The following is a 24,912-nucleotide window of genomic DNA, read 5'->3' on the forward strand; positions in this document are numbered from 1 at the left end:
TGTGTAACTGCTCTTTCGAAGGGATTGTGTCCTCGACGTATTCCTTATCTATGATATTTGTATCTCCAGCTTGCTGGCCTCAAACATTTTTTCCCAGTAGAGGGCGCTGTGCGTCGACGTCCGTCGAGTAGGTGCTCCTCGACGGCCACCGTATCGACGCCGACGTCATCATGCCTATAAATGGCCACGCGCAGCGTCCGTTGTTCAGTTCCGTTTTTCTGCGCTTCGTGTGCCTCGGAATACCGTTGCTCAGTTCATCAGTCGATATATATTCATATTTCCTTGAGAAAACCGACTCGTACTCGATGGCTTCCTCCTCCGACCCGACGACGACTCGGTCTGGTTTCAAAAAATGCCGAGACTGTGGGAAGAAAATGTCATTGACGGATCCTCACAGGATCTGTTTGTGGTGTCTGGGAATCGAACACCAGTGTTCGGAGTGTGAGGAATGCCTATCCATGACGGCGAAAGCCTTGAAGGAGCGTAAGGGGAAGCTCGAGAGAGGTAAGTCAATTTTAACTTCCTCGAAAGTTTCTGCGGTAGAGTAGAGACATTCGTCTCCTCACCGTCGAAAGCATTCTCGGTCTAGGTCTCGAAGTGGCTCCCACCACTCGTCGAGGTCTAGACACTCGAAAAAAGACGAAGAAGATCCCCTTTATCGTCTTCTAGTTCCCCTGAAAGAGTAAATTGCCCCACAAAACACAGCTCTCAAGCAGAGTGGGAGGAATTCAGAAAAAAGATGCTAAGCGTCTTCGAGAAAGCGGCCTCGTCCCCCTCGAAGTCAGCTGAGGGTGATACCCCGGGTGAAAAGCCCAAAAAATGTAAACGCCGCGAGTCGAAGCACCCGGCGAAAGAGTCGACCCGAAAGCGCCATGAGCCATCGGGAAGTAAAGCATCTTCGACGCCATCGTCGAAAGCCGCTTCGAAGCATAGATCGGCGCCATCGACGCCGTTATCGAAGGGTTCTTCGACGCATCCGTCGATCGAGTCGACGCCGATAAAAGAAAGACCCACGGCTACTCCACAGCCAACGGTTACCCCGAGAGCCTCCGACACGACGTCGAGAACGTCGTCGACATCCTCGAGCAGGATTCCAATACTCTCGAGTTCTTCGAGGCCTCTTCCAGTTTTCTCGATGCCTTTGTCGGCGCCTTTGAGGATTTTTACATCGGCATCGACAACATCGACCTTTTCAAGGCCACTGATGATGGCTCCCTCTGCTTTAGAGATGGGTTTTATACCATTTCACAGACCAGAGCATCCCCCCTTAACTTCAATTTTTGAAGAAAGGGAGGATTCTGATGAAGAAAGGCCTTTTGGGCTGCAGAGGACCACATTACCTGAACCAGAGACTTTTGCCTCTGAGGAAAGAAGGTTGAAAGACCTTCAGGATGCATTACAGGAAGCAAGTGGCCTAGACACTTCCCCAGAAGTGGAATTTGTCAAACCAGACCCAGGGGAACATGCTGATACCCCTTATAGAACCCTAATGTCAAGAATTATGGAGTTCATGGGTTGGTCTGCGCCTTCACCTGTTTTTCAACAGGATGACCTCACAGATATTCTGGATAAAGGTCCACAGGAGGATCCTGTGGTTCCCTTTCATTCTGCTTTACAAAGAAAGATTTTATCTAACTGGGAAACTCCTGAAGTTGTCACTGCGGTTAAGAAGAATTTGTCAGCGAAATATAGGGTATCTGCTGCTGACCCTGAATACCTATCGAAGCACCCTACTCCAGAGAGTCTTTTGGTCCAGGCTGCAACTTCATCAGGCAGTACCTCTGCTTACCCCACTGCTCCTCAGGATAGGGATGATAAAAAAATATGATGCCATGGCTAAGAAAGTCTTCTCAGCCTGTAGCATGGCTTTAAAATCTATTAATGCAACTTGTACGCTCGCTAGGTTCAGCCACACTCTTTGGGAGTGTGCTTCATCGGCGGCTGACTGCATACCGGAAGGGGAAGAAAGGGACGCATTTTTAAATATCAGAGATGGTAAAGATGCAATGTGCGAGTCCCTTCAAACTGGCATTGATTCTGCTGACAGTATCAGCAGGGCCATGGCGGCAAGTACCACAATCCGCAGGCATGCGTGGTTGAGAAAGTCCGGCTTTGCTTCTGACGTACAGGCCAGACTTTTAAATATGCCTTTTGACGGTTCTTCCCTATTTGGTAAAAAGGCAGATGACAGTTTGGAAAAACTACAAACATCTAAAGCAGCAGCTAAGTCACTAGGAGCTGCAATCCGACAAACTCATTTTCGTCCCTCAGGATCCTCTTGGAGAGGAAGGTCCTTTCGCTATTATTCCTCATATGGAAGAGGCAGGGGACGGCCGACTCAAAGAGGCCAAGAAAAATTTACCTGTGGTGGACGGGGTAAAGGAAAGAAAGCCGCATCAGCAGGAGCCGCTTTACCTTCGGTAACTGCATCAGCCGCTCCCAAACCACTCTGAGGTCTCCCATCACAAGACACCTGTAGGGGGCAGGTTAACTCACCATCTGACGGAATGGCAGGCTATTAGGTCAGATGCTTGGGCATTGGAGACAGTTTCCCAAGGCTACTGCCTGCCTTTTCTACGCATCCCTCAGACATCCACCGGGGAACAGCTCTCTGAAAGTGCCGGATCCGCTCCTCTTGCAGGAAGTTGTAGACCTGCAAGAGAAAGGTGCCATAGAACTGGTACCTGTAGCAGACAGGAACAAGGGCTGGTACTCCCCCCTACTTTCTCATACCAAAGAAAGACGGAGGACTGAGACCCATCCTGGACTTACGAGAATTGAACAAGTTCCTCAGGAAGGACAAGTTCAAGATGGTAACTCTCTCTCAGATCCTTCAGGCCCTCCAGCTTCAGGACTGGTTGGTATCTCTGGACCTTCAGGATACTTATTTCCATGTGCCTATCCATCCCAAGCACAGGAAGTACCTGAGGTTCGCAATTGGCAACTCTCATTATCAATTTTGAGTTCTGCCATTTGGGCTGACCTCCGCCCCAAAGGTCTTCACCAAGCTAATGTCGGTTGTGGCTGCAAGTCTAAGGAGGGAAGGGATTCACGTCTACCCCTACCTGGACGATTGGTTGATCAGAGCAGTTTCTTCGGAACAAGCTCGGATCCAACTAGATTGTCTACCACTCCCTTCACAGGCTGGGCTTCTCCCTCAATTTAAAGAAGTCACAGATGATACCATCACAGAGACTCCAGTTCATTGGAGCAGTCCTGGACACGTCCCTGGGAAAAGCCTCGCCACCAGAGGTGAGGGCTCAAGATATTCTACAGATGGTCACCAGGTTTCAAAATGCCCAACGTCTCCCAGCCTACGACTTTTTGAGGTTGCTAGGCCTCATGGCATCCTGCATATTCCTTGTGCCAGAGGCTCGCCTGAGAATGAGATCCCTTCAGTGGGCACTGAGGACTCAGTGGTCACAATTCTCAGGGAGGATGACAGATCTTCTCCGGATTCCGGACAAGGTAGCCCACGACCTTCAATGGCGGGCCTCTCCAGAGAACATCTTGAAAGGAGAACTGTTTTGGCAACCATGGCCGGAGATAACAGTAGTCACAGACGCCTCACTCACGGGGTGGGGAACCCATGGCAACGACTTGACCATCAGCGGTCGTTGGTCTCCATCGGAGTCCAGACTACACATCAACCTGTTGGAGCTGAGAGCCATCAGACTGGCACTGAAGGCTTTTCTGCCGTCTGTATGGGGGAGAAACGTTCTGATAATGACGGACAACACAGTGGCCTTGCACTACCTCAACAAAAGAGGAGGCGTAGGGTCACTGCCACTGTGCAGAGAGGCGATGCAGCTCTGGTTTTGGGCAATTCAAGAAGGAATCTCTCTATCGGCAATTCACCTAGCCGGAGAGAAGAACTTGACAGCCGACGCTCTGAGCAGGCAGAACACAGTCTCCCACGAATGGGAGATAGCTCAGGAAGTCCTTCAAGAGATCTTCGCCCTTTGGGGAACCCCTCAAGTGGATCTGTTCACCACCAGTATCAACAGGAAGTGCGACAGATTTTGCTCAAGGGAATTTCCCCCGAGAGGAGCTCCAGGAGACGCGTTCGTAGTGGACTGGGAGTTCCCACTTCTGTACGCGTTTCCTCCGGTCCCTGTCATTCCTCAAATGATCAGGAGGTTGAGAAGGTTTCGGAAGACCATGATCCTAATTGCCCCGGATAGGGCCAGAAGAACGTGGTAACCGGACCTTCTGGACATGTCCATCTGTCCTCCAATTCGTCTACCGTACAGAGAGGATCTTCTCTCGCAGAAGGGAGGTCAGGTACTCCATCCAGCCATCAAGACCCTCAACCTTCACGCTTAGTATCTGAAAGGTTGAGGTACAAGGATTGGGATCTTCCAGATGACGTCATGGAGGTGTTGCTTTCGGCCAGAAGACCAGCAACTAAGACTCTATACCGCTGCCGTTGGAATACATTTTGCAGCTGGTGCAGAGAAAAGAATATCAATCCCTTTTCATGTGGTACACCTGCTGTGTTATCCTTCTTACTTTATTTGGCAAATTCGGGCCTTCAAATTGGCACTATTAAGGGCTATCTCGCAGCGCTATCGATCTTTAAACGCACTGCAGAGGAGCCATCGTATTTCAAAATTCCATTGGTAATACAATACCAATACTAATCTTTACCCTCCAAGACCATTCCAAGTTCCCTTATGGGACTTAAATCTAGTTTTAAACTTCCTAAAGGGTGCTCCTTTTGAACCACTCCACTCTTGTTCATTGAAGTTGCTCACCCTCAAAACTGTTTTATTGGTAGCATTAACATCTGCTAGAAGGGTTAGCGAGATACAAGCCCTGTCTTGTAAACCTCCTCATACAACTTTTCACAAGGACAAAGTAGTGCTACAGGTGAAGCCTAACTTCCTCCCAAAGGTAGTTTCGGAATTTCACATTACTCAGAAGATTACTCTACCTTCATTCTATCCTCCTCCCCATCCGGGGAAAGAGGAAGAGAGACTACACAGGCTGGACCCTAAGCGAGCCTTGAGTTTTTATATCAGTAGACTTGCTAAAATTAGACAAGCAGACCAACTCTTTGTAGGTTACGCAGGACATAAGTTAGGATTACCAATAACCAAACAAACCATCTCCAGATGGATTATTTTAGCCATTCTGGAATGCTACAAACTGGCAGGGAAAGAGCCCCCTCAAAATCTAAGGGCTCATTCGACGAGGGGTATCGCAGCATCCTCAGCTCTTCAAAGAGGGATACCAATTAGAGACATATGTGCGGCTGCCACATGGTCGTCCGCACATACCTTTGCCAAATTCTATAGCCTGGATTCCTCCTCTAGTCAAGAGACTAGATTTGGCAAACTGTGTTACACTCTGTTCATTCCTAAAGGGTAATATGGCATCTCTTACTCCCGCCTCCAATCACATACCACTGCAATGGGAGTCTATCATAGATAAGGAATACGTCGGAGGACACAATCCCTTCGAAGAACAAGTTACTTCTTACCTTGTAACGCTCTTTCGATGGGATGTTCCTCCGATGTATTCCTTATCACCCCTCCAATCCATCCCCGCAGTAACATTTCCCTTGTGGTTGCAGCTTACGCTCCTTCAAGGATAGTAACCATTCATACAATAACTACTTTACTCTACAAAACGGAACTGAGCAACGGACGCTGCGCGTGGCCATTTATAGGCATGATGGCGTTGATACGGTGGCCGTCGAGGAGCACCTACTCGACGGACGTCGACGCACAGCACCCTCTACTGGGAAAACATTTTTCCGAGGCCAGCAAGCTGGAGATACAAATATCATAGATAAGGAATACGTCGGAGGAACATCCCATCGAAAGAACGTTACAAGGTAAGAAGTAACTTGTTCTTCTCATACGACTCCTCTCCCCTCCTAGTAGATGTTAAACAAATGGAACTCTTCTTCTTCACCCTCTATCTCTTCCCTGGGCAAACTTGTCTAGTCCTTTGACTTCCAGGAACACCTCTTTTCTGATGATACTCAAACCTTTTTTATCTTTTCTCACTTTCACACCATCCATCTCAGAACACATCACCCGTTGTCTTACAGCAATCGAACACTTGATGGTTCTACGGCTGCCTCATGCTAAACTCCTCAAAAACGGAAGTTAGAATCCTCCCGGCAGCCAGAGACAACCCCATTCTCCCATCGCCCTTCCCAGAGCACCTCTTTCCCTCGCCCAGGCTTGCAACCTTGGTGTCTCCTTCGGCATCAACCTTAGAGTCCATCAATCTATCACTGAGAGGGCTTAGTTCGTGTGATTGAGAGGGAAGAGCGCAAGAGAGCTTTGATTTGTTGTTGGTAGTTTCAGTTCGGAAAAAAGTAACTGTTCTGGTTTGTTTTTAGTTGGTTAGACTTTATGTGGTGTTGTGTGTATGGGGTGGATTTGTGTGTAATTGGTTTAGTTACCTGTTGAGTGTTGCACTGTGTGCAGTGTGGGGTATTAGGTTTTTACTGAAGTAGAGGTATTAGTGTGTTTTGTTCAGAGTTTGAGGGTGAGAATGCCAGATAATGTAAAGTTTTTAGTAGGGTTAGTGGGCAGTTGTCTGTGTCCTTTTGTACCATGTTTATGCTGATCTGTCAAGTTCATATTCTATGGGGATTTGCAGTAAAATGCTTTTTTTCGTTGGGTCAAGCTTTCGGTTAATCAGGTTTTGGTTGTTTTTGGCGTTTCTATTGTGATGTGTTGTCAGTTTCCCTTTAATGGTATCTTTTTAGCTTGGTGAGTTAAAGAGCTATGTTTTTAGCAATTTAGTGAACTTTGTGATCTTCTGTTGTTCGTATTTCCTTTGGGAGCGAGTTCTGCTGTGATGCAGTAGAACGCTGTTCCACCAAATTTCCGCTTTGAGCTCAGTATTGCTCTATCCTACTCCTCTGCCTCCCCACTACTTTCTCCCTACTGAACAAAATCCCCAACTTCACCATATGCAGTCGATTACCTCCACACACCATGCTGGATGCACCGTTATGCACAATCACTCCCCTTTTTACCCTTGACTTCAAATTGGTCAGTCATTTGTCCCGGCCAGTACCTAACTGCCAGCATCTTTTGACACTCCCTCTTGTTCTCTTAGACCCTCTGCTTGCCTCAATCTTTCCATGTCTCTTCCTGCCTCATCTCTTTATTCCAACATGCACCCCTCTCTATAGGAATGTCCCCCTTTTAGCCCTCAACACCAGGTCAACAGTGAAACTCTTCAAAACCGACTGAAATACTACCTGCTAGCAAGGGAGCTTCTCCCAACGACCCCACACTGCCCTCCAACCAACACCACTAACGGCATGTTACTCAAAGTACATCTCTCTGTGATTGTAGATTTCAGGAACAATCTTTCTCAGGAAACTGTGCAAGGACGTCATTTGGGGGTCTCCATGGTTCACAGTTGCGAGCCCTGAGGTCTCCCTTGCTACCTCTGTGGTCTCCCTTGCTACCCCAAAAAAAAAGAAATAAAAAAAAAACGTTTTTTGTCTTGTTTTTTTAATGGCTCTGGCTAGTGCCATGTGGCTTTGTTTCTGGAGAGACTGGCTTTCTTGTTCAGGCTTCTTAAAACAGGAGGTTCCACACATGTAACACTTTCAGCAGTGACCCTAAATAAGAAAGAATAAGAATAGCAAATAATTTGTCTTTCTGGAATTGTATACAGTAATTGCTAGACTCATTAAAGATTTATTTATGGCCACTTCAGGGGTGAGTCACTAATTTAGCATGTTCTAAACACCGCAACTCTGCCTTTCGTTCTTATGAGGTCGATAAGAGTACAAACACAGGTTGGGTGATATTGCAGGTATATTTGTTCTGTTTAAAGCGCTTAAGCGCTATATAATAACACATCATTATCATTTGGCCCTAGACTTCTGCTTGCATTCACAGTAATTTGGTAAAATGGGCATATGCACACTGATATTAATGATACATATGGTGATCCATTCTTGTATCAAATGTATATCACATTATAGTGATATTGTAACCATATTTTTCATGGTGTAGTTGGGAACAGTGCTATGTGATGCCACTTGCTGTTTTGTCAAGGGGTGAAAGGTTGTGTTCCATCGCTTCCTGTGATGTCACTTTGGGATTGGGTCAAGTGACATAACTTCCTGTGATGTCTTCAGAGGTCAAGTACAATTGTCAATTTGACAAGTACAAGCCCTGTTTGCGTTTATAATATCCATTCACAAAGCAAAGAGCAATACCTTGTACTGAACAAGAACTACTTAGAAAATGTGTATACAGTCAAAAACATTTTTAGTGTTTTATTCATTTTCTTACTTTCGCTACGCCTGGCATTTTGGTGAAATGACGTCCCTCCTGACGTCCCTCAAACTGTGAGTACACATTTTTTATATGGGCTTAAAAGGGGCACACAATCCATGTAGAAAACCTTCCTCCTCCCTGGGATCTCAATATTGCCCTAGCACATCTCAAAGGCTCCCCCCCCCTTTGAGCCCATGCACAAAGCTGATCTACAATTGTCCTGGAAGTTAGCTTTTATAATTGCAATTACTTCAGCCTGTAGAGTTTTTTTTTTAACATTTTTTATTAATTTCAACAAACCAAAAAAAAAACAGTGAGCAAGAATTATACATTTCAAGTATCATATGCAGTTTCTCGATGTGTCTACCGCCTCCCTGTTACCCTCCTCCCCTATCCCAAGCCTCCCCCACATCACCGCCTTCCACCACTGTCTGAGGACAACCCTTCCCCCGAGGAGCCATTGTCTTCTTGGCCAGTCTAAGCAGGCCCGGACAGTCTAGCTACTAAGTGCCTCCACGCTGTCAATGTCTCTGCTTATTCATCTCCTCCTCTATTTACTGCCTCACTCCACACCACTGCTTCCGCATCCGCCCATTTCTGAAGGTCTTGCCACCAGACTTCTACATTTGGTCTAGTATTTGTGTTAAATCAAGGCAGAGGCAGCGGAAAGCAGGAGAAGGATGTTTATTAAGTAATTGCACAAGAAACAGCAGGCACTGCTTTCCTGGTCACTCTCTCCAACTGCAACACAATTTAAATCAATTCTAGAACCCCGGTCAGAAGTAAACCTACACAGACCTAGAACCTCTGACATCATAATGTAAAAGCTAGACGTTCTTCACTAAAGGAATAGTAAACATGAACAGTAATACAAGCATAATGAATATGAAAAGTAAAACAGTACTTCTAAACCTAGCAATCTTCCCCCTTTACATTAACAACCGATTAAGCATTTCACTCACAACAATAATCTTTAAAACATATTGGCCTTTTCTTTGTTCTTCCTTTAAACGTTTCTGATCCTGCAGTTGGACCATCCTCACCACTTTCATATGCATTGGTTACACTTCACTCCCATTTACATCTCCTCCCATGGCCTCGTCATTCATGTCAGCTTCACCCCTACCCATAGCATCATCCTCACTGACATTGGATGAACTTTTGACCAACCTTGACTTAGACCAACACTCGCCACCTTCCAAAATCACCAAACTGTCAAGCACAGTTGCAATCCTTCTGGGTCCCAAATACTTACTCTCCACGCATTTGGACCCTAACTAAGGATTATTTATCAAAACCAAGTTACCCACCTCAAATTCTACTTTCCTAACTCTGGGGACATCATCAAATCTCTGTTTCTACTCATTTTGTGCCTCCAATATCAGTCTTCTAACTTCTAGATGATCCACAGCCACACATCCTGCCATCTCCAGCCATTCCGGACATAGCTTGGTCCCAGGTTGTCTACCTTTTAACGACACAAAAGGAGATATCTTTGTGGTAGAGTGAGGAGCCGTGCAGTAACTCCACACCATTTCCTTGAGAACCTTCATCCACTCCAACCCTGCACTGAATGCTAGTTGTATTCCCCCTTTAATGAACCTGTTGGCTCTCTCGACTAATCCATTGTCCCTAGGGTGATACAGAGCAGTGCAAAGATGCTTAATTCCATACTTCCCTAGAAATTCCATCATCCTGTCAGAGCAAAATTGTACTCAGTTGTCAGTTATTATTTTGGTGGGAAATCCTTCCCTGTAAAATATGTCCTCAAAAAATGAAACCATTTCCGTGGTAGTGTCCTCTCTAAATGCTCTCCACTCCAACCATTTGGTATGATAATCTACCATAACCACACAATATTTGTATCCATCACCAAGTCCTTGTAGAGGAGCCACCAAATCACTTTCAGACACTTTTTCCCATGGTTCACTGGGTACTTGCACAGGAGAAAGAGTAACTTCTCTCACACATTTCCCTTTATCACTTTTTTCACACTCCTTACAAGACCGTACTCTTTTTTTTTCAACATCGCTATCCATGCCTGTCCACCAGAATGACTGTCTTAACAATCTCTTGGCCCCCCATGCCCAAATGTCCTTGGTGAGCTAGGTTGTCCAAGCGGACTCTAATGCCACAAGGAGGTACCACCTTGCTTCTCCTCCTAAGTCTACAACCATCCTCAGATGGACTTAATTTCAATTCTACTTCAAAATATCTGTCATAACATCTTTCCAGATTGTCCTTGTTGAGCCACCCCTCAGTGGTCCACTCCTTCACTTTACTCACAATAGCATCCTCGCTGTATGCTTCCAGCCACTCATCCTTGCTTACTGCATCTCACACAACCTCTGCTATAACCATATCTTGTTCTATGGATATCTCAATCATATCTCCATTCTCTACGGGAAGTCTAGATAGGCAGTCAGCAACTACATTCTCTACCCTTCTGAGCCAGATCGCTCAATTCTTCATGAAGTTGTTCCCTCATGTTCAGGGGAACCGGTCTCTCTTTATGTATCACTGGTTGGGCATTCGCTTTAAGTTTGAGGTTGTGTTCGAAGTCCTTAAGCTTTCCTAGTTTATCTGTGAAGACTTCAGCAAACTCTTTTGACCATCTGTCGTTCATTTCCGCTATGGTTACAGGGTCTAACGCACTTGCTTGTATCCTCACTCCCAGTTTCCTCTGCTCATCCCAACAAAGTAGTGGGGTGCCCTTTTTTGCTACAAGAATGTCCGTTGTGCACTTCCTGCCTTTGTATGGCACTTGGCCTTGGAATTGTCCCACTAATTTAATAGCAGATTCACCATACCCACACAGCTGAACATTGGCTGGTTTAAGAATATTCAGTTCCTTTCTTAACTTGTTCCTCAGGGTATCTTCTGATATAATGGTCCATGGTGAAGCTGAGTCAACCTTCATTTTTATATGGTATCCATCAACTGTGAATTCATCAACTGGTCCACTCTGTTCTCCTGACACAGCTGAAAATTGAAAGACATGCCTTGGTGTTGCTTCATGAATAGGTGCTGCATTTGGCGCACTTGTGCTTGCCCGGGTCATCTCGCCACGTTGTTCCCTCTGCTCCAACATATTAATTGAAGAATCCCTATGTTAGGGAGAATTCTCTGTTGAGGCCAATTTCCCAAACCTAGTGAGTCCCCCAGCAGCTTTGCTAGATTTTTGGGGTTTATTTTTTTCTCCTGCTAAGAGCGAGACTCTCTTTTTCCCACTCTTAGACATGATTTGAGATGTCCTTTGACTTTGTAATGTGTTTTATGGGCTATTACGCCCTTCACATAGGGACAACTAAACAAATCATCAATAGAATTCAAGTGCTCCAAAATAATGCACTTAGAGCAGCCCTAAGTATCCCTAGAAGAGCACATATCTCAGAAATAAGACGTAAACAGACACGGCTCTCCACCCAAGAAAAAATCAACCTTAAATCTACCTCCCTCACCCACAAATGCTTAAATAACAAAGCCCCCCGCTACCTTACAGAAAGTTTTAACAAAAAAAATCCCACTAGACTTACAAGGACAGTCAGCCCTAACTGCCTCATAGTGCCCAGATTTAAACTAACCACTATTGGAGGATCCAGCTTCCCAATCAAGACAGCTCAATTATGGAACGCTCTACCTCATGTACTTGGATCCGACCAAACGTTCAACAACTTCAGAAAGAATACCATAAAATGGCTCACCGAGAATGCGATATAAATGTCACTCTCCCCCACGCACCTTCACTCTTACTTCACCTGGCACAGAATGACCTGCTTTTTTGTAAACGCTAGTCATAGACCCGACTGCTCGGCTGCGCCTTATCTGCACTTGTATTTGTCTCACCTTGCAGAGTCAAGAAATGTCCTCTTTGCCTGCTTTGTAACTTGTAACGTCTGTAACCAAGCTGTAAACCTCCTTGTCTCTTGCGCCCTGCTACCTCAGGGTCCGGTGCGCACAATAAATAAACAAACAAACATAAACAAACAAACATGGGGTCTTTTACTCCATAGGGCTTCATGTGTTTTTGGTATGTGTCTTACACAGCACCCTCAGTCCAGTAACACAGGGGTGTCATAGTGACCCCCAAACATAGACTCCATACCCTGGGACTGACTGTCTCCCTGGGCATGTAAAGTCAGCATTGACTTTACTAGTCTTAAATTGGGAACAGAACCAGTACAAATCATCATATTGTGGAAGTACTGGTAGAGGTAATTAGATTACCCATGGGTCTGTTGTTCGAGGGGGCACTGTGCAGTCCCCCCTCGTCGAGTTTCTGGCTGGTGGCAGTGGTTACCACGCAAAATATTCCGCCGGAATATTTTCTATGGGATTTTCCCATTCATTTTAAACGCACCACTTTTTGGTGCAATGTTAAAGATACCGCCGGGTTATTTAATATTTATTCCCCGGATGGGGCTTTTTGCCAGAACTAGGTTTTAAAATGGCGTTTGTGTTCGCCTCTGTAACTCCAACCCAAGTCGAGCCCTTTGTTCCACTTTTGGCGGGCTTCTACACAGAAGCCTCCAAAAGTGGTGCCACTCTGTCTGGGTCTACAGGATGTGTGGGAGGGGGGTTTAGGCACCCTGGACTGAGTTGCCTCGGTAACTCAAGTCGCATTGTTGTGATTGGCCCAGGCTCACCACTTAGAATGTTTGAGTGACAGCTAGGACTGGTGAATGGGGGTTTTCTGCATAAAAGCAGGGCTTTGGGGACTGGAACTTCAGACGTCGCCACAGGACCTAAAGAATCCAAGGAGGGAGAAGCTGAGCCGACCTGCAACGACGACACCATTGGTGGAGCCCTGCTGAACCGTCTCACCACTTTTCCCGACGACAGAGAAGATCTTCATCCGAAGAGTCTTCTTCCTTTGACTGGTGGGGATAACCAGTTTGCCCGTCTTTTTGCCTTCCCGGATCATCTCGTGGCCGCCTTGCCTGTGCCAAGCACCCCAGCAACCGGGATACCACGATTTATCCCTACCGCGAATAAAAGGGTAGTACCTTTTTAACTGGAGAACTCCGCAGCTGGTTTCTTCCCTGGCAGTGCAACGACTTTCAGCTTTCCTCCACGTCGAGATCTTCTCTTCCTCTGGACGACGCCGCGACTTGCACCCGCTGCCAGGAACAACTGCCCCTGCTGGAGGATCCTCTCCATTTTAAAGGTACTCTGTCTGCCTAGCCTCCCTTGCAACGGTCTGTACGGGGTGTCTATTAAATCCTCGACTTACCACCTGGGCTGGCTAACTGAACTTTTCTGAGCTGAACTAATTCCTTTTTGAACTCTCTGCAAGATATTTTCAAAGCCTCTTAAACTGTGTGATCTTGGACGCACTGGTGTCTGTTCTCTCCAAGAGGGAGCCTGGCCTCTGAAGTTTTTGCTCACAAGTAGACTTTGACTTTCCTGCCTTGCTGGGTGCTTCTAAAGTATTAGTGTTGTGTGCTTTTCTAATTTCTGCCTTTTCCCTCCCTTTTTTGATAACTTATTGGAGTACCATCTTTAGTTAAGCGCTCACCTCTGTCTGAAAATAAGTGGTGTTAACTAAGACTAGTCTAATAAGGAATAAGGGATGTATATATATTAATAGTGACTGTGTTTTGAACTTGCTTACAATAATGGTGCTGGAGTGTTTCTATAAGTCTGTCTTTAAATAATTATATACTTTGATACCAAAGCTCTGGTCAGTGTTTGCTTGTGCTACTGTATTTTGATACCTATCATGTATACTCTATATACTGTCTAACTCTTCTTGAGAGACGTCTGGCTGCTCAGCCACAGCTACCAGGTAAATCTGGGTGGTACAGACTGCTACCAATTGGGTTTACTGCCAACACCTGTAGTCTTAAGCCTTTTGCAGTGGTCGACTTCTTCCTTGGTCCGACTGCACACACGGCATGTGACACTTGTTTATCTACTTTCATCTCTTTAATATACTGTGTGGTCTGCTCAATGCTCCTACCAAGTTCGATTGCCTGTTCCAAAGTAACATAATATTTGTATCTCTAATTTCTTCTCTGCTTCATGTAGCTCATGCGTTATTCCACCTTGTAGACCTTTGGATTTAGATATTGCACCCCCTCTCACCACTAACTTAAATGCCTCCCACAATGTGCCAGCAGATTCTACGCTCCCAGTATTGTTTTCGAAGTATTCAACTATTTCTTCCTTAAGGTCCTCTCTAAACCCTGCATCTTTCAAAGCTTCGGCCCTAGGTTTCCATGGTGGGATCTGTGCCCTGAGCGTCAAGTACTGCTATGCCACAATCGGTGGCCTGAGAAGACTCTTGCTTTGTATTCTGACTGCATGAATTCCCCCGTCAGCTCCGGTGTCACGAATATGTAGTCCAACCGCGTGTGCAGGTTTTGTGGGGCCGTGTAGTCAGAATATTGCCTATCCTGTGGGTGGTACACCCTCCATACGTCTACTAATCGAAAGTCACTTAGTAGGGACTTCAGAGCTTTAGCTACCGGGGTGGGCTTCTCCATCTTCAACTCTGATCTGTCAACCCTGGGATCTAACGTACAATTAAAATCCCTTCCCCATATAACTGCCCTCCCAATATATGGGCTGATCTTGCAGAATAGGGTTCTGAAGTAGGTGGTAGCATCTTGGTTCGGGGCATACGTGTTAATAATGCTCCGCTCTGTTTTGCACTAGTCCTTTCTATTAGCACCATCCTCCCATCTGGCTCTATGGTGGACTGTAACAGCTTAAAGGGGACATGAGGTGCTATCCACGTAATTGCCCCACTGGCATACCGCCATATCTGTTGCTCCTATGGTGGACCCTCTCCATTTCCTCCCCACCACTTCCTGCTTTTCTTTTGTCAAGTGAGTTTCCTGTAGTAGAGCAATATCAATTCTCTGTCTCTTCAAATACATCATGACCTTATTTCGCTTCAAATAACTATTGAGCCCCCTGACATTCCAAGTCGCTATTTCAAGGACCCCCATCTTATCCATACCCCGTTCTGCCCCTGTCTCCCTTGTCTTCCTCTCCATTCACAGTGGTTTATAGGAGTATGCTCGCTCCCTCTCTTTTCTTAACCCCCCCTTCAAACACCCCAACTCCCTTCCCACACTTCAACTCCCTTCCCACCCCCCACCCTATCCATCCCCAACTGACCGCCCGTCTTCGCCCCCACCTGCCTCATCTTTTTTCCCAGGCTTACGGTTGTAGGCTCATATCCCCAGAACATCCCCAACACCGATCCCCCTCCTCTGCCTGAAACTCGTATCCATCACAGGGGCCCTCAATACCTATATTCTCTACCCAGATATGATGAGCCCAGAGGATTCCACTGCATCTCCATATCAGAATCGCACCCACCACCAGCCTAACCAAATCAGTTTATAGAGCAGTACGGGAGGAAATCGGGTTCACTTATCCTGTCCGCTCAGGGTCTGGTCCTCCACGCCTTCCGGGCAACCCAATGTGTCCAGCCAACTCGCCACCTCCTCGGGCGTCTCAAAGAAAAAAGCCTTGTTCTTGTGTAGGACTTTGTTTTGCAGGGTACACCAACATGTACTTGAAGCCAGATTCCCTCAGTTGTCTCAACTGCCACGTAGTGTAGCCGTTGTCTTTGTACCCACAAGGTGTAGTCTGGGTACACTGTGACAGTCGCTGACGCCCTGGTTATTGTCCCTCCTTTGCAAAAATGTTCAAGGAACTTCTCCCTGTCATTATAGTTTAATATCTTAGCAATGATCGCCCAAGGTGGGGCACCCGGCTGGGGTCATCTAGCTTGGGCTCTATGCAATCTTTCTACTGCAAACCTTTGGGTGAGCACTCCAGTGCCTATCTCTTGTATCAGCATGTTTTCCATGTAGTTTGTTGGGTCCGTACCTTCTTCTCCTTCCGGCAGCCCCACCACCCGAATGTTGTTGCATCGTACCCGCCCTTCTGCCTCCTCCGCACGCATTCCTAATTGCGCACCTGTTGTAATATGTGGACCTCTTTAGCGTTAGCCGTGCTGACATAGGTATTAATCTTCACCTTGCTTTCCAAGCCGTTTGTGCGCTCTGCCAATGACCTCACGTCTTGTCTCGGAAGATTGACGTCCACACTGACTGCATCGATTTTGAATTCCAGTGAGGTCTTCAATTCTGTCATAGCTGCGTCGAGCTTGCTCTCCCGCATGGATTTCACATCAGCTATGGCTTCCAGGATTTATTGATCACTGTGCGGTGGTGTGGTTATACTTTGTGTGTCTCCCTTAACATGTGTGGGCATCTCTGGTGACTGGGACGGTTAAGCAAAGATGTCCAGCGTGGGTTGTTTCCCTTTAGTCTTGACGACCTTCAACGCCATTGCTTCTTCAGTATTGAGCCCCACTCTCAGAAAGTCTTGTATCAAAAAGGGCAACATCTGGCAGCCCGTGCCTTGCGTGTTTCCCGATTCCCTGCCGCACCCCTCACTTGTTTGGCGCCCCCTTCTATCGTGGGGTATGGTGTTCTGTCCTCTTCACCCTAGTATCTGCACTGCGTAGCCAATGTCACCGTGCAGAGACTCATTTGTTCTGCTTACTCCACTCCTGCAGCAACAATATTGTTCCTCCTCTGTCTGCCAACTGTCCTGTTGGCACTGCGTTCACAAGTGTCCTTCCAATAGTGCTCCCAATGTCTCCTCTTAGTGCTAACTGGATTAGCACCGTAATGCACCAGCGATTGTATAGAGTTTGTGTGCCGTCGCTCTCACTGCGCAGCTACTTGGCTCAATAGAACCCTGTCGGACTCATGAACTGAGGGCTCAGCCAGAAGGGGTTGGATGTGCTGCCCCATGTTGTGCACGCTCTGAAGTTGAGGTTATGCCAAGACACTCCCTTCCTTGGCCAATGGCACGTCTGGGGACCGTTCAGGTGGGGGTGGTTTGGGGGGAGGGTCGCCTGCATCCACCACGTCACCCCAGGAGCGGCTCTTTGGTTATTTGGAGCAGCGCATTGTGGGGCCACTCAGGATTCTGTATAACATATGCAGTCTTGATCCGTATCACACAGTGGTACACCTGGTTATTACAATGGGCCCCACCATTGCATCCATTTAATCCTCCTCTGATCTTCCCTGGTTGTGTCCGCATCGGGTACATTCTGTGCTGTCCATATGTTGTTTCGCTGTCCCACGAGTCTGGGTGCATATTATAATATTTGTACAGCTGTCTGTTTCCCGCTGTTTTCTTCTAGGTCGCTCGTGTGCAGCCCTCACAGCCGGCAGCTTTCCACAATGTGCTTTGCTCAGGTTATGAAGCACCCATCCACTTCACTATGACAATGTATCCTTTGTGCAGTGCGTTTTCCTTCTGTTTGTTGTAACATCCACACTTGGCTGAAGGCGCACTGCAACAGAGTATACACTGGTTCTCGGACACTCCATCTCCTGCGTAGAGCTGAATGTCAATATCTTCAGCAACCGCGCGTCTGGCGTCTGCAGCTCGGCTCAGGGAAGGTGCATCTGCTGCGTCCGTGCGCTGCGCCAGGCAGATTACTTGGGGTCTGGCACCCGCCAGCCTGTCCTGGGTCGCCTTCTCGTATGCTCCGGTCTCGGCTTCCCACACCAGGATGGCCCTATGACCCCGAGGGATTCCGCTTCCTTCCACATCTCTGGCGTCTCTCCTTCACTTCGGTCAGCTCTCAGCTTGGTTACATGCCGCGGGCACTGCAATGTCTCATCTCTGTATCTGATCTCTCTGTTGTTGCAGCTGTCATCTTTTCCTACGTGTCCATACTCAGTTGCACATTTTTCCAGACGATTTTCTCCTTCATCCCTATGGCGATCTGTCTGCGTCACTCTCCAGACCTGCAGCACAACTTCATGGAGCACCACAATCAATTCAGGCAATTATTGGCATCTTTTGGCAAGACTTCTGCATGGATCAATACAGGATCAGGAGCTCGTCAGGGAACAGGTCCTATCTCATGGCTTTGTAGCCAGGCCCCCCACTTCAGCCTGTAGGGTTAATGAGATTTTGGCTTTACATGCCCACAAGCCTTATATGGTCTTTCATGGGGATACAGTGACACTGAGTGCACACCCCTATTTCTTTCAAAATTATTGCTAGCTTTTCATGTTAATCTGTTACTTTACTTGTGTTCTTCTACAGCCCCCTCACTGCAGCAGAAAGAGCTCAACAAACCCTGGATGATGAGCGCATTTGGAACCTACATAGATATAGATATAGACATCAAGGCGTGAGAAATTCCCAACAGTCGCTTGTCAGTTGTGGGGTACTTTACAAAGGTCACTCAGATTTCAAACAATCCACTTGCAGGTGGAAATGATCCTGTATTCAGATCTTTTATCAGAAAGTGAATAAGTCCCTTCATTGTAAACCTAGATCCCGCTCTTCTAGAGGAAAAGCTGCTCCTGAGGTTTTCACGAGAAATATCCATCTAACAAATGTGCAATCTAGTTACCTGGAAACCTATTCACGTTTTCTAGTCACTGCTGTCTAGAGTTGGACATGGGAGCAGAACGCAAGTTGGTCAAGCTTAATTAAGGAATCATTTTGACTAATCTGGATGGCCTAAAGAGTGTTCTCACACCCCTCCCTTTGGTCCCTTGTCAAGACTGGATCTTAGCCAAAAAAGCATTCTTTCTCCCTTTGTTCTAGAGATCTTTTCCCAATTGCCATTCTTCCTTGAGGGATTGAACTTGGTGTCCTATTCAGTGTCCCTGAATAGCAGTAAAGAGCCAAGGATGAAGAAGCAATAGGTGCTTATAAATCTATTGATATTTATTGAATTCATAAAGCACCCTACTGCATCCTCTTGTCAATCGTGTTGAGCTCAACAAAGGGAAGAAATTATGCTCCTGATTTAATGTACCTCATTGGTGTTCTCAAAAATAACTGACTTGAACTGCCACAAAGGTGCGCGAGGGGAGCAGGCATTCTGTGACCTTAAAAGGGCAGTTTCATTGTTTAGATGTTTCTCATAAGGCTTCTCATCACTCCTAGTTCTCCTTTGTTTTCTCTATGGGAAGATGTTTGAAATTTAGTTTAGAGACACTTCCTTTCTTTTATGGAGTGGAAATTGTCTAAAACTATTTGATCCCAGATAGGTATTGCATTATTACTAATATTATGCAATGTTATTTAATAGTTTTTATATTTATGGAGTCTTTCCTCTGCTCTTACACTCTGGTTTTGTGGTATTTTGGGATCCTATACGTAGGTAGAGATATGCAGCGTTTCCAAATTAAGATTTCCAAGATGTAGGAATGTATTCACATGTAACTAATTAATTATTCCTGGTATGTTTGTTATGGATCATATCAAGCAGGCAGTGGGCCTTGTTTTAGAAAACACCCAGTGGTTGCTGTCTTGCATACATGTTATAAGAAGGCAAACAGATCTTCACTGGCCTGTTAGCTGTTTTCTACATTTTCTGGAAATATTATCCCAGCAGATATCTGTAGGACTATCACATGGAATCCATAATAGGTATCGTACATTCATATTCTTGAGCTATGATTATACCTGGGAAAGGTGTTTCTTTGAAATGTTTATTTAACTCTGCCAGTTCTCAAAAGCCCTGCCCCTGTCTGCTTTAGAGTGCTTTATTTTATATTGCTAAGGTTACGGAGGAAGTTCCAACGGTACCCATGGAAATCTAAACACCTACTGTAGCAATCACCCCTGCGTCAGGGGGTATACATCGTCTGTAATGGCCCACCAGCCAGAGCCTAGGCAAGCTAGAGCAAAGCGAGGGCCTCTGCAAGGGCTGTTGGTCGTTACTGGCCATGTGCACACCCCCGACTAGGGTTTGTTATTCGCAGCCGTGAGATGGACTCTGTGCCTATTGCGCAAGCCCCATCTCCCATAAAAAAAACAAGATGGCTGCAGCCATAGGTAAAGGGACTGTGTCCATTTTCCTTTTCCATGACATCAGCCACGGGTGGAAGGACGGCCGGGACCTGAGCTCAAAGCTCTGGTCCAGCAGGTAAGTGGGGAGGGAGAGGGGTGCAGAAACGGTGTGGGATGTCTTTGGGGCAATGCGCAGAGTGGGGAGGCAACAGTGAGGAGGTTTCCTGTTGCCTCCCTGCAATTAAGATGACACCAACCGGGGAAGGCCCTCGGACGGCTGGAAAAAGTGGGCGGAACACTGTATTCTTGCCCGCTTTTCCAGCCACCTGATTGACTGAACGCCCTTCCCCAGATGCAAATGCACAGTTCTCTCCCTCCTATTCAGAAGTGCCTGCCCATTCCTTCAGATATTATCTCAGAAAAGTTGAATTCCATATGGTTCTAAAAAACATCTGAGGCTCCATGGGAATGTTGTTGACATTTGAAGGACATAGTGTGCTCTTTTTATATTGTAGGACTCTACTCTGTACATATTCTTCTGATAAGAGATTTAAAAAAGGTAATTGAGAATCTCAAAGATGATGGGATACATTATATATATACTATATGAGAGAGGCCAATACAGGGGAATCTGTTACAGTTGAGCAGATTTTCCTTTTTTGGCAGAAGTTGATAGTCTTGGCCCAGAAAACAGCTTGAAAGTAGTTCTTGAAATCCTTCCTTTACCTTTTGATTTATCCAGCTCATCTTTTGTCAGTGGTCGTCCTTGTATTATGCTTAAGACCCTTAGAACAACTTTATATTGAACTGTTTGAATATCCACAGCATACAAAAACACCTCTAACTTGTACATTATTTTCAATATAGAATTGTTGCTGTACCTCCTCCTCCACTACCAGCCTTGGCAGAAAACTACAGAACACCTTACGATGATGCTTATTATTTTTATGGAGCTAGGAACCCTCTGGACCCCAGTTTAGCATATTGTGAGTAACATGCCGTTTTACTAGATTGACATTATGCCATTGGTAAGAAAAGGAAAAGTAAATCATTTGAAGCAAGGTGTAAGGTAATTAATTTGTTGTCTTTATTTGTTGCTTGTGGTTCACATACTGTAATAGTAATAGTCTTAAAGCATGGCAATTTATTTCATTTCTTCATGTTACATCAAGCTTATTAGATATATCACAATTGATTGTTTTTATTTGTCACAAATTCATATTATCTATTAAATACCTGTTAATTCAATATGCATTGCAGTTTCCCATTACACATCAAGTAAGCAGCCCATTCACTTCAGCTTTATCAACAAATTATCACCTTGGTAAAGCTCATCAAAATCTGAATGTACTACACTTACAGATGTAGTCCCTGAATTGTTCCAAACTTCACATGAAAACATGGTAGGTAGAAATCCTTTACTAGGATTGATCATTCCAGACACATGGTGGTGAGAACTGCACACAAGGGACTTGCTCCTCTTTTGAACGCATTTAAATTTCCTCCATACAATATAATTGTGTTCTGCTAGTGTAGGGCATCAAAATGTCTTTGCCGCCAGCTGGGACTTTTTCAGGAGGAGTTTCCCTAAACTTGTTTTGAATTTCTACTGTTTAAAAGGTATTGTGATTGTGGCTTATTTCAGTACCTGGGATTGTGGTCCCGGTTAATTTCTTCACCACCTTCATTAGTGAATGGCTTCTTTTCTTAAACATACATTTGCATGATCTTCCCGAGAGATTACATGCATATTCAATCCTGTTTAGAGAGCTTTGGGAGCATTCCAAAGGCATGTGTCCATCCCTGAGATCTGTAGTTGGCCATGTATTGTAGACCATTACTTAGTTCATAGCTCTCCCATCATAGTTCCCACTCAGCCACACTCTTTATATCCCAGTGTGAGTAGACTGTAGCTCGCTGTTAAAACGGACCATTTGGGGGGCGTGGCCAAGATGGCGGTGGACGTGTCATGGTGGAGCTCCGTCCCAGCATGATGTATTAAGGAATACAACCGACATCAGGCACGTCTTTAAGTACGAAATGATATGGTGTGATCGGCAGCTGAACAGGCGAACAGCATAAAGTAGGAGAACAGGAGACCGAAGCCAGCGAAGGAGGAAGAGAGGATCGGGCCGGCAAATAAGTAGAAGAGGCCCAGAGGGGGAAGAAATGGCGGGCGGTCCCAGCTAACCCCGGGACATTGCAGCGGTCCGGAGCTGAAGGTGAGGGCACCCAGAAACAGAGAGATCAGGATGGGCTGGAAGGTGAGATCTGCATTGGGCGGGAAGACCCCAAAGAGACGAGGAGCAGTTGAAGCGGAGCAACGCAGCCGCAATGCAGGAGTGTGGAGCGGGAGGAAGGTCCGAAGCAGTGCCTGACGTGGGAGGGGGGCAGGCAGTGTGAAAACTGAGCATCCCACCTTGGATCATTGTATCAGCTGGAGCGGAGCAGAGCTATCGGAGCCCAGCGGCTGAGTGAAGGAGGAGATCCCCACGTTGCAGGAGCGAAGAGGTGGGTGGCCTGGTGCGGTAGACGTCAGGCGACCCACGGAGGAGCCCCCAGACGTGGAGCGGGAACCCACCAACAGGAGAGGTGAGAAGAGGGATGGTGAACCATAGCGAGGAGGAGCTGGCCGTTCACGCAGGTGTTCCCCCAGTCCCGCTGCTGGATCTTCAGAAGCGGGGAGTAGAGGAGCACAGAGGGGACCAAATGCCATGGATGGGAGGAATAGCAGAGAGAGCAGAAATCTCTGCAGCTACCCGGGAGACCCAGCACCTGCTGAGGAGTAGCAGCAGAGAAACAGTGAAGCGTGAAGCTGCTGGCAGGGATCTGTGTTGGCTCTCCAAAACGGAGTTAGGGGCGGTCCCTGGAAAGACTTGTAAAGCTGCAGAAGGAGCGATATAGCACTATAATAAAGCACCTGGTGAGGGTAGGGAGGGCCCTGGATTTGATACCCACCTAAGTGTAGAACTGGGACAAGCAGACCCCGGGAAGGCAGGGGATGGGGGACCACCCTGACCCAAGCAAGGCACTGAGCAACAGAGGGGGAAATAACACACCGCCCCAACCAATGGTTGCTGAGCTGACCAACGGATCCTGGGGAGCAGTGCAAACAACCCCAAATGAACCAATTGGGAGCTCCCAACAACAGCGTGCAGCCTCATGAGACTTGAAGTGTGGTAAGGCAGGGGACAAAGTAGGTGGAGAAGCCATGGAGGGGGAGGAAGGACTCTCCGGATATAAGGGGAGAAGTGGAGGAGGAGAGGCCCCCCACACCTTAACAACAAAGAGGTGAGTCAGAGAGCACCAGGAGAAAGGCTGGGGGAACACCAGAGAAGCATCTTGGAAGCACACAAAGGGGGACACCTCGCCGGAGAGGAAAGGATGCAGGAGCAGTGAGGACAGAGCAGTCCGAAACTGCAACTAGTCGGAGAATTTAAAGTAGGTGGAGAGCGCCAGATAAGTGAACAAAGGACATAACAGGAGACACTGGGGAGCAGTGGACAGAGCTGCACGCAATGATGGAATAGTAGAAGCTGTGGAACTGAAGAAGAGTAATACCAAACCTTGGAGAGCGGGAACAGGACAGACATAACAAGGAACAGATTCAAACAAAACCTCTTTTTGAAATCTCAGTAAGCCAGATCGATGGGGCAATGGTGCTCACTAAGGAGGACTTGCTTGCGGCACTGACCAAGTTCAAAGGCGAGCAGACTGAGACAGTTAAGGCATCCGAGAAGAGCTCTGCAGGCCATTGCGAGCAATCGGAAAGACATTGAATCTTTAAGATAGCGAGTAATGGAACTGGAAGAGCGCCTAACCGAAATGGACACAAGGGGGCCTGAATGGGCACAATAAACGAGACAGAAGAGAGGATAAGGGTGCGAGGACCTAGAAAACTGGTCACAAAGAGACCATATCCGGATCAAGGACATGGGTGAAGGCGTGGAGGGCACCGATCTAGAGCCCTGCATCCGGGAGTTGTTTGGGAACCTAGTGGAGGGAGAGCCAGCCCGAAATATGGTAATAGACAGAGCACATAGAGCGGGAAGTCAAAGGATGGACCCAGATGCGCGACCCCGAGACATACGGGTCAAAGTGCACAACTATAAGGATAAGGTGCTACTTATAAGCGCGGCCAGGGCAAAGGGGAAGATCCAAGTGCGGGGATTTGAAGTCCAAATATACAATGATTTGTCACAAGCAACTCTAGTGAGGAGACGCGCATTCAGGCCACTAACGGAGGAACTAAATAAGAGGAAACTGAGGTACCGATGGCTCTTCCCAACACGGCTTCAGTTTCGCATGGGCAACAAGGAGAAAACTGTATCCCAGATGGAGGGTGGCCTGAGGGCCCTGGGGGTGACCCAAAGGGAAATAGGAGAAGGCATCAAAGAAATCCCAGGAGGGAAATCGGGCGAGGCACGCCGAGGGTCTAATGGGTGGGTCATGAAAAAGGCCAAGAAGACGTGTCGAACAATGGGAACTACGGAGAGGATCACACCAAAAGAAGGTAAGGACTAGAATATAGCCTGATGTTGGGTAAGGAGGGGGAATGGGGTGGGCGAAGGGAGGGGCGAGAGCAATGGTGGTCTGCTGGGAGGGGACCACGTCAAGAACCTGGTCATGGATCCAGGGAAAGTTACAAGTTGGGAATACATAACCAGTTCTAGAGGCGATGGCGCTCAAGGGGACAAAGGCTCAGTCATTCATATAGAACAAAGTGCCAGTACAAAGGGGGAAAATACTAGCAAGAAGGGATGTATAGGCTAAACTCATGGAATGTAAGAGGGCTGAACAGCCCGCATAAGAAGGTCACAGTCATGAGGGACGTTGATGAGGA

The 24,912-nt window shown here is 46.8% G+C and overlaps 1 protein-coding gene across 4 annotated transcripts in view; it reads left to right on the plus strand.

Moving 5' to 3' along the window:
* CSPP1 (centrosome and spindle pole associated protein 1) overlaps positions 1–24,912 on the plus strand; it is a 1,841,309-nt gene that overhangs the window by 1,011,090 nt on the left and 805,307 nt on the right. For all 4 annotated transcript variants that reach the window (XM_069621145.1, XM_069621146.1, XM_069621148.1 and 1 more), the window contains one exon: positions 20,937–21,055. In XM_069621145.1, the coding sequence (XP_069477246.1) occupies positions 20,937–21,055 (119 nt within the window). The remainder of the gene's footprint in view (positions 1–20,936; positions 21,056–24,912) is intronic.

The sequence above is a fragment of the Ambystoma mexicanum genome, chromosome 5q (genome assembly GCF_040938575.1).
Source record: "Ambystoma mexicanum isolate Mex_15411 chromosome 5q, UKY_AmexF1_1, whole genome shotgun sequence".
Lineage (NCBI taxonomy): Eukaryota > Metazoa > Chordata > Amphibia > Caudata > Ambystomatidae > Ambystoma > Ambystoma mexicanum.